Genomic DNA, 10,674 nt, shown 5'->3' with positions numbered 1-10,674 from the left:
ATAATCTCTAATAATTTTATTATTATTATTATTATTGTTGTTGTTGTTGTTGTTGTTGAGTGACTATATATATATATATATATATATATAAGAATTTAATGAATAAATTTATCATTATTTTTGTCCAAAAAATACAAAAAATATAGTACAATATTATTGTACAATTAATAATAATAATAATAATAATAATTGATATGGTCGTCATTAAGACGAGTTATAACTCGGCCCCATAACCGTTATTGGCGTGCGCTATAACTCATCATTATCCGTTATTACTCGGATTGGATGAGCCATAATTCGGTGACATCAATACTCCTATCATAACCGACATCCCAAACGGCATAATAAGGTCGGTTACAAAGTCAATGATTTCGGAAACCGACGATTGATTACCGAGGATGCAACGGACGAAGAATTCATCATATAAAGGAAGGTAAAGCATTTCTTTTGGATTAAGTTCAAACAAAATATCATACTGACTTAAGTTTCGGAGTGCCTTTGCAGGTACACTCCCCCCTTTGTTATTGCTCGTACTCTCATACAACACGAAGAAAAGCTCGGATTCAGGAATTGGACGTCCAGCCTCCGAGTATACTGCTCGGTGGATATTGGGTATTTGAAGCCGATCTATTTCACAGACAAGATCAATTGGCGCCCACCGTGGGGCCGAGGAAATTGATTTTTTCTTTTGGTCCCGTTACCTTCGTTTACACTCATGGCTGACGTACCACCCCCTTCGCTGTCCGAACTTATGCGGATGGTAGCTGAACTACAGCAAGCGAATCAACGAATGGCCGACGAGAATCAAATAATGGCTGCTCAAATCGCCGAACTTAACCATGCTCGGATAGAACATAATGAAATTCATCGCCAACGACCAGAAGATAATGAGCATCATTCCCAACCCTCTCATGTCTCGGAGACCGTCCGAGCTGACGAAGGCCAACCTGAAGATGAAAAAGATGAGTCCGACGAACTTGTGGGGCCCTTCACAGAAGAAGTGATGAACTTCGAATTGCCAAAGAGATTCACCCTCCCACTAACCCTGACACCTTATGATGGGTTCGGAGACCCAAAGAAGTTTCTCAAAAAGTTCCGATCAATAATGATCGTCAATGGTGCATCAGATACTGTTTTATGTCGTTGTTTTCCAAATTATTTAGACGGTCCTGCACTTGATTGGTTGTGTACTTTGCCTGCAGGTTCCATCTCACGGTTTCAGCAGTTGGCGAAGCTATTTGAAGAACACTTTTCCGGATTCGCAATTTATTTGCACGATTCCGATTATTTGAACACGATCAAACAGGGATCCAACGAAAGCTTGAAGGACTACATGACCCGCTTCACCAAGGTCGCGATAAGTATACCTGATCTCCACCCCGAGGTCCACCTACACGCAACCAAAAGTGGACTTCGACCTGGGAAATTCCAGGAGACCATCACAGTAGCCAAGCCGAGGACCCTTGCAAAGTTTCGCGAAAAAGCAAAAGGCCAAATTGATATCGAGGAGCTCAGACAAGCTCAGAAGTCCGAGAAGCCAAACTACCGAGATGACGATAAGCTCTTGAGCAGCAAGAAAATTTTCAAATTAACCCCTCATTTTGATTCTTACACGCAGTTCAATACTAAGCGTGAGGATATAATTAAAGAGATCTTGAATTCAAAACTGATCAAGCCGCCGAGAAAGGCCGGCACATATCAAGATACAAAGAATGTGGACAAGTCTAAATATTGTGCTTTCCACCAGAAACACGGCCACAACACTGACAACTGTGTGGTGGCCAAAGACCTTCTTGAACGCCTAGCAAGGCAGGGACACCTAGACAAATACATCGGAGGCCACATTCAAAAGCACATCACACCTTCCACACCCAGCGATTCCTCCAACTAACTAAGCCGAGGAAAAGAGAAAGCGCCCTCACGGCAATACGAAAAACCAAGAGGTATAATTAATTGCATTTCAGGAGGTTACGCAGGTGGAGGATCCTCAAACTCGGCAAGAAAGAGATCATTCCATGCAATATGCTCGGTCAATGGACCACAACAAGAGACAGAAACGACAAATCAACAGCCGCAAGTAACTTTTACACATGCCGACTTCAATTCCAGTATACCAAACTTGGACGATCCTGTGGTAATCACTATTCAGCTCGGGGATTTGTTGGTAAGGAAAGTACTTCTAGATCCCGGGAGCAGCGCTGACGATTTGTTCTATTCAACATTCCAAAAAATGAAGCTCAGTGACAACATGCTGCAGTCAACAAAAGGCGATTTGGTTGGATTCTCAGGAGAACGAGTTCCAATACTGGATTCAGTGTGGTTACAAACCACACTGGGTGAGCATTCCCTTTCCAAAACCTATGATATTCAATATTTAGTAGTCGATTGCTTTAGTCCATATAATCTTATACTTAGCCGACCATTTTTAAACAAGTTCGGCGCAATTGTTTCTACAGTTCATCTGTGTGTTAAGTTTCTTCTGCAGGACGATCAAGTAGTAACAGTTCATGGCGACCATAAAGAGGCACGCCAGTGTTACAACATCAGCATGAAGCTCCAACATCGTCTCAGGCAACAGGTCAACAACGTCGACCTTTCGAACAACAACCACACACTCGCCGACCTTGACCCAAGAGCTGATTTTCTTGAATGCCCTAAACCATCCGACGACTTACAGAAAGTACACTTTAACAATGATCCTAACAAATTTACTTATGTAGGCAAGTCAATCAACAGATCAGAATTACAGGCCATCACCACCTTCCTACAAAATCAAACTGGCCTTTTTGCATGGACACCTTCAGACATGCCCGGCATTGACCCAGAAATCATCAGTCACAAACTAGCAATTAACTCCTCAGCCAGACCCGTACAGCAGAAAAAAAAAAAAAAGAAAACTCGGTGAAGAAAAGAGAAGAGCATCACTAGAAGAAACATAAAATCTCATCAATGAAGACTTTATCAAAGAAATCAAATTCACCACCTGGCTAGCCAATGTGGTAATGGTAAGAAAACAAAACGGTAAGTGGCGCATGTGCGTCGACTTCACTGACTTAAACAAATCATGCCCCAAGGATTCTTATCCTTTACCATCCATAGACTCCTTAGTAGATAACGCCTCCGGTTATGCTACTTTAAGTTTTATGGATGCGTATTCGGGGTATAACCAAATCTTAATGCACCCCTCCGACCAAAATAAAACGGCTTTTATTACTGATTTCGGGAACTATTGTTATAAAGTTATGCCATTTGGGTTAAAGAACGCGGGTGCAACTTACCAACGCCTTATGGACAAAGTGTTCGCCAAACAGATTGGAAGAAATATCGAAGTCTATGTCGATGATATGGTCGCCAAGACACAGATCGGGAAAAACCATATCGACGATTTGGCTGAAATATTCGGTCAAATTCGCCACTACAACATGCGCCTCAATCTCGAGAAATGTGCATTCACCGTTCAAGGGGGGTAAGTTTTTAGGATTTCTACTAACACACAGGGGAATTGAGGCAAATCCAGACAAATGCCGAGCAGTTCTAGATATGGCAAGCCCAAAGACAGTAAAAGAAGTTCAGCGCCTTACAGGAAGGATTGCCGCCCTATCAAGATTCGTTCCATGTTTAGCTTCAGTCTTTATTCCTTTTTTTCAAACAATAAAAAAGAAAACAAAATTTCAATGGAACGACGATTGTGAGAAAGCTTTTGCTAAACTAAAAATAACTCTCTCACAACCGCCGATTCTGCAAAAACCCCCCTCCAAGGGGAAGACTTGTTTTTATACTTATCAGTTACTGATTGGGCGATAAGCTCAGTTCTTGTTACAGAAAGAGACAAATTCCAGCATCCAATATATTTTGTGAGCAAAACACTCCAGCATGCTGACCTCAACTATCCCAGGATAGAGAAGCTTGCACTAGCTCTGATATTCTCGGCACGGCGACTACGACCTTATTTCCAGAGCCATGTAATTTACGTAAGAACAGATCATCCATTAAGGCAGGTATTACATAAACCAAAAATTGCAGGAAGACTTATCAAATGGGCAGTCGAGCTATCTGAGTTCGACATCAGGTATCAATCTAGAGGACCAATTAAATCCCAGTTCCTAGCTGATTTCATTGCCGAACTTACAATACCCTCCGAAGAAGACCATACAAAGCAATGGACTTTGTATGTAGATGGCTCGTCCAATAATGGAGGCTGTGGAGCAGAAATCCGCCTCGAGGCCGAAGATGGATTCATACTGGAACATTCCTTAAACTTAGCTTTCAAAGCTAGCAACAACCAATCCGAATATGAAGCACTACTCGCCGGACTCCGACTTTGCCTGAACCTTCAAATATCGGCAATAAAGGTATACTGTGACTCTTTACTGATAGTACAACAGGTAAACGACCTTTTTCAGGTCAAGGATCCTCTTCTATCTAAATATCTACTATTAGTTAAGAAATTAACTTCAAAGTTCTCCAGATTTGAAATACAACACATACCACGGGAACAAAATCAAAGGGCTGACATTTTATCTAAGGGTTAAATTACACAGTTAGTCCCTACACTTTCAGTGAAATTGTAAATTGGTCCCTATAGTTTAAAAGTTTGTAATTGGGTCCCTGAAAAAAATTAAAATTTGTAATTGGGTCCCTACCGTTCAAACACCGTTTGATTTAATGGAATATTCCTCAGTATATTCGCTATTTTAAGCATGTGAGTTGCACGTGTTTAACAGTAAGGACTAATTTGCAATTTTAGTAAAAGTATAGGGACCAACACTATAATTTAACTATTTAAAAATGACAAAAAAATCCCTAACCCATCCCACCCCCTCCTCAGCCCTCTCACTGTCACTTCTCCACTTTCCAAAACAGAGGAAAAATTCCTAATCCATCCCACCCCCTTCCCAGCGTCATGAATTGAAGGAACACGTTTACATATAGAGAAAAAAAAATTTTTAGATAATATTCAGCATGAAAATTAATTATTTTAATTTTTTGTAATAGAACTTGATATGGTCGTCATTAATACGAGTTATAATTCGGCCTCATAACCGTTGTTGGCATGCACTATAACTCATTATTATCCGTTACTGCTCGGGTTTTATGAGCCATAGCTCGGTGACATCAATGCTTCTATCATAACCGACATCTCAAACGGCATAATAAAGTCGGTTACAATGCCAATCATTTCAGAAACCGACGATTTATTACCAAGAATGCAACGGACGAAGAATTCATCATATAAAGGGAGGTAAAGCATTTCTTTTGGATTAAGTTCAAACAAAATATCATACTGACTTAAGTTTCGGAGTGCCTTTGCAGGTACACTCCCCCCTTTGTTATTGCTCGTACTCTCATACAACACGAAGAAAAGCTCGGATTCAGGAATTGGACGTCCAGCCTCCGAGTATACTGCTCGGTGGATATTGGGTATTTGAAGCCGATCTATTTCACAGACAAGATCAATTGGCGCCCACCGTGGGGCCGAGGAAATTGATTTTTTCTTTTGGTCCCGTTACCTTCGTTTACACTCATGGCTGACGTACCACCCCCTTCGCTGTCCGAACTTATGCGGATGGTAGCTGAGCTACAGCAAGCAAATCAACGAATGGCCGACGAAAATCAAATAATGGCTGCTCAAATCGCTGAACTTAACCATACTCGGATAGAACATAACGATACTCATCGCCAACAACCAGAAAATAATGAGCATCATTCCCAGCCCTCTCATGTCTCGGAGACCGTCCGAGCTGACGAAGGCCAACCTGAAGATGAAAAAGATGAGTCCGACGAACTTGTGGGGCCCTTCACAGAAGAAGTGATGAACTTCGAATTGCCAAAGAGATTCACCCTCCCACTAACCCTGACACCTTATGATGGGTTCGGAGACCCAAAGAAGTTTCTCAAAAAGTTCCGATCAATAATGATCGTCAATGGTGCATCAGATACTGTTTTATGCCGTTGTTTTCCAAATTATTTAGACCGTCCTGCACTTGATTGGTTGTGTGCTTTGCCTGCAGGTTCCATCTCACGATTTCAGCAGCTGGCGAAGCTATTTGAAGAACACTTTGCCGGATCCGCGATTTACTTGCACGATTCCGATTATTTGAATACGATCAAACAGGGACCGAACGAAAGCTTGAAGGACTACATGACCCACTTCACCAAGGTCGCGATAAGTATACCTGATCTCCACCCCGAGGTCCACCTACACGCAACCAAAAGTGGACTTCGACCTGGGAAATTCCAGGAGACCATCACAGTAGCCAAGCCGAGGACCCTTGCAAAGTTTCGCGAAAAAGCAAAAGGCCAAATTGATATCGAGGAGCTCAGACAAGCTCAGAAGTCCGAGAAGCCAAACTACCGAGATGACGATAAGCTCTTGAGCAGCAAGAAAATTTTCAAATTAACCCCTCATTTTGATTCTTACACGCAGTTCAATACTAAGCGTGAGGATATAATTAAAGAGATCTTGAATTCAAAGCTGATCAAGCCACCAAGAAAGGCCGCCACTTATCAAGATACAAAGAATGTGGACAAGTCTAAATATTGTGCTTTCCACCAGAAACACGGCCACAACACTGACAACTGTGTGGTGGCCAAAGACCTTCTTGAACGCCTAGCAAGGCAGGGACACCTAGACAAATACATCGGAGGCCACATTCAAAAGCACATCACACCTTCCACACCCAGCGATTCCTCCAACTAACTAAGCCGAGGAAAAGAGAAAGCGCCCTCACGGCAATACGAAAAACCAAGAGGTATAATTAATTGCATTTCAGGAGGTTACGCAGGTGGAGGATCCTCAAACTCGGCAAGAAAGAGATCATTCCATGCAATATGCTCGGTCAATGGACCACAACAAGAGACAGAAACGACAAATCAACAGCCGCAAGTAACTTTTACACATGCCGACTTCAATTCCAGTATACCAAACTTGGACGATCCTGTGGTAATCACTATTCAGCTCGGGGATTTGTTGGTAAGGAAAGTACTTCTAGATCCCGGGAGCAGCGCTGACGATTTGTTCTATTCAACATTCCAAAAAATGAAGCTCAGTGACAACATGCTGCAGTCAACAAAAGGCGATTTGGTTGGATTCTCAGGAGAACGAGTTCCAATACTGGATTCAGTGTGGTTACAAACCACACTGGGTGAGCATTCCCTTTCCAAAACCTATGATATTCAATATTTAGTAGTCGATTGCTTTAGTCCATATAATCTTATACTTAGCCGACCATTTTTAAACAAGTTCGGCGCAATTGTTTCTACAGTTCATCTGTGTGTTAAGTTTCTTCTGCAGGACGATCAAGTAGTAACAGTTCATGGCGACCATAAAGAGGCACGCCAGTGTTACAACATCAGCATGAAGCTCCAACATCGTCTCAGGCAACAGGTCAACAACGTCGACCTTTCGAACAACAACCACACACTCGCCGACCTTGACCCAAGAGCTGATTTTCTTGAATGCCCTAAACCATCCGACGACTTACAGAAAGTACACTTTAACAATGATCCTAACAAATTTACTTATGTAGGCAAGTCAATCAACAGATCAGAATTACAGGCCATCACCACCTTCCTACAAAATCAAACTGGCCTTTTTGCATGGACACCTTCAGACATGCCCGGCATTGACCCAGAAATCATCAGTCACAAACTAGCAATTAACTCCTCAGCCAGACTAGTACAGCAGAAAAAAAAAAAAAAGAAAACTCGGTGAAGAAAAGAGAAGAGCATCACTAGAAGAAACATAAAATCTCATCAATGAAGACTTTATCAAAGAAATCAAATTCACCACCTGGCTAGCCAATGTGGTAATGGTAAGAAAACAAAACGGTAAGTGGCGCATGTGCGTCTAGTACAGCAGAAAAAAAAAAAAAAGAAAACTCGGTGAAGAAAAGAGAAGAGCATCACTAGAAGAAACATAAAATCTCATCAATGAAGACTTTATCAAAGAAATCAAATTCACCACCTGGCTAGCCAATGTGGTAATGGTAAGAAAACAAAACGGTAAGTGGCGCATGTGCGTCGACTTCACTGACTTAAACAAATCATGCCCCAAGGATTCTTATCCTTTACCATCCATAGACTCCTTAGTAGATAACGCCTCCGGTTATGCTACTTTAAGTTTTATGGATGCGTATTCGGGGTATAACCAAATCTTAATGCACCCCTCCGACCAAAATAAAACGGCTTTTATTACTGATTTCGGGAACTATTGTTATAAAGTTATGCCATTTGGGTTAAAGAACGCGGGTGCAACTTACCAACGCCTTATGGACAAAGTGTTCGCCAAACAGATTGGAAGAAATATCGAAGTCTATGTCGATGATATGGTCGCCAAGACACAGATCGGGAAAAACCATATCGACGATTTGGCTGAAATATTCGGTCAAATTCGCCACTACAACATGCGCCTCAATCTCGAGAAATGTGCATTCACCGTTCAAGGGGGGTAAGTTTTTAGGATTTCTACTAACACACAGGGGAATTGAGGCAAATCCAGACAAATGCCGAGCAGTTCTAGATATGGCAAGCCCAAAGACAGTAAAAGAAGTTCAGCGCCTTACAGGAAGGATTGCCGCCCTATCAAGATTCGTTCCATGTTTAGCTTCAGTCTTTATTCCTTTTTTTCAAACAATAAAAAAGAAAACAAAATTTCAATGGAACGACGATTGTGAGAAAGCTTTTGCTAAACTAAAAATAACTCTCTCACAACCGCCGATTCTGCAAAAACCCCCCTCCAAGGGGAAGACTTGTTTTTATACTTATCAGTTACTGATTGGGCGATAAGCTCAGTTCTTGTTACAGAAAGAGACAAATTCCAGCATCCAATATATTTTGTGAGCAAAACACTCCAGCATGCTGACCTCAACTATCCCAGGATAGAGAAGCTTGCACTAGCTCTGATATTCTCGGCACGGCGACTACGACCTTATTTCCAGAGCCATGTAATTTACGTAAGAACAGATCATCCATTAAGGCAGGTATTACATAAACCAAAAATTGCAGGAAGACTTATCAAATGGGCAGTCGAGCTATCTGAGTTCGACATCAGGTATCAATCTAGAGGACCAATTAAATCCCAGTTCCTAGCTGATTTCATTGCCGAACTTACAATACCCTCCGAAGAAGACCATACAAAGCAATGGACTTTGTATGTAGATGGCTCGTCCAATAATGGAGGCTGTGGAGCAGAAATCCGCCTCGAGGCCGAAGATGGATTCATACTGGAACATTCCTTAAACTTAGCTTTCAAAGCTAGCAACAACCAATCCGAATATGAAGCACTACTCGCCGGACTCCGACTTTGCCTGAACCTTCAAATATCGGCAATAAAGGTATACTGTGACTCTTTACTGATAGTACAACAGGTAAACGACCTTTTTCAGGTCAAGGATCCTCTTCTATCTAAATATCTACTATTAGTTAAGAAATTAACTTCAAAGTTCTCCAGATTTGAAATACAACACATACCACGGGAACAAAATCAAAGGGCTGACATTTTATCTAAGGGTTAAATTACACAGTTAGTCCCTACACTTTCAGTGAAATTGTAAATTGGTCCCTATAGTTTAAAAGTTTGTAATTGGGTCCCTGAAAAAAATTAAAATTTGTAATTGGGTCCCTACCGTTCAAACACCGTTTGATTTAATGGAATATTCCTCAGTATATTCGCTATTTTAAGCATGTGAGTTGCACGTGTTTAACAGTAAGGACTAATTTGCAATTTTAGTAAAAGTATAGGGACCAACACTATAATTTAACTATTTAAAAATGACAAAAAAATCCCTAACCCATCCCACCCCCTCCTCAGCCCTCTCACTGTCACTTCTCCACTTTCCAAAACAGAGGAAAAATTCCTAATCCATCCCACCCCCTTCCCAGCGTCATGAATTGAAGGAACACGTTGCTCCTCAACACTCTCCTCTTCCTCTTCATCTTCAACTCCATTTCTCTCTTCCTTTACTTCCTCACATACTCTTCCAATTCTTTACGTTCCAATGCCAACCTTCACAATCAAGTTCCTCTCTTAAGATCACAGCAACAACAACAATCGCACCATCACTCTTCAAAGCCATGGCCAATTCTCCCTTCTTACCCGCTCCTGTGAAGGCTACTTCGGGAACGGCTTCGGTGGAGACTCATTGGCGATGAACACACGGCAAATAACGTTGCTGCGGGGAGCGGCGCCACCATGGTAGGGGAACTTCTCCCAGCCGAAGGCTTCTATGATGTTGTTGAAGTCAGAGGGGTTTTGGATCGGAAAACCTAACTCCATCGTAAACCTCATTTTGTTGAAATCTGGATCTCCAAGAAGAAGGAGAAATAGAAGGAGGAGAGTGCTGTAGATGCGTTAGCAAAGTGTGCATGGTTGATGTTGTTTACTTCCTTTCCAGGGAAGACAACCTCTTGTCTCCCTCTCAAAGCTTCTCTTTCTGTTATTCTCACTCAACCTTTCTCTCTGCTTCTGCTTGAAATGTTAGACCTCATATTTTTCTTCAATTTTCTGAATCTGAAATTTTAACTCATAGTAGATAAAGTGAATTTAGATTTTAATTACTGAGACTTGTTTACTGGAAGCAATTAATCTGATTCTCCAAGGAGCACAGATTATAGCAGCAACAAGAAAGAGTGGGGTGGGGGGAAGGAAACGCGTTTTGGGGGGTGGGGGAGGGG

The 10,674-nt window shown here is 41.7% G+C and overlaps 2 protein-coding genes across 2 annotated transcripts; both read left to right on the top strand.

Moving 5' to 3' along the window:
• Positions 716-1,891, top strand: LOC107632597. Its single transcript, XM_016336264.1, has 2 exons — positions 716-1,118; positions 1,203-1,891. The coding sequence occupies exons 1-2, from the start codon at positions 716-718 to the stop codon at positions 1,889-1,891; spliced, it is 1,092 nt and encodes a 363-aa protein (XP_016191750.1).
• On the top strand, positions 5,525-6,700 carry LOC107632598. The gene has a single exon (XM_016336265.1). It carries the CDS (start codon positions 5,525-5,527, stop codon positions 6,698-6,700), a length of 1,176 nt encoding a protein of 391 aa, XP_016191751.1.

Source organism: Arachis ipaensis, chromosome B03 (assembly GCF_000816755.2).
Source record: "Arachis ipaensis cultivar K30076 chromosome B03, Araip1.1, whole genome shotgun sequence".
In the NCBI taxonomy this organism is placed as follows: domain Eukaryota; kingdom Viridiplantae; phylum Streptophyta; class Magnoliopsida; order Fabales; family Fabaceae; genus Arachis; species Arachis ipaensis.
The sequence above is the reverse complement of the archived record's forward strand: the minus strand, read 5'-3'. Positions and strand labels throughout refer to the sequence as shown.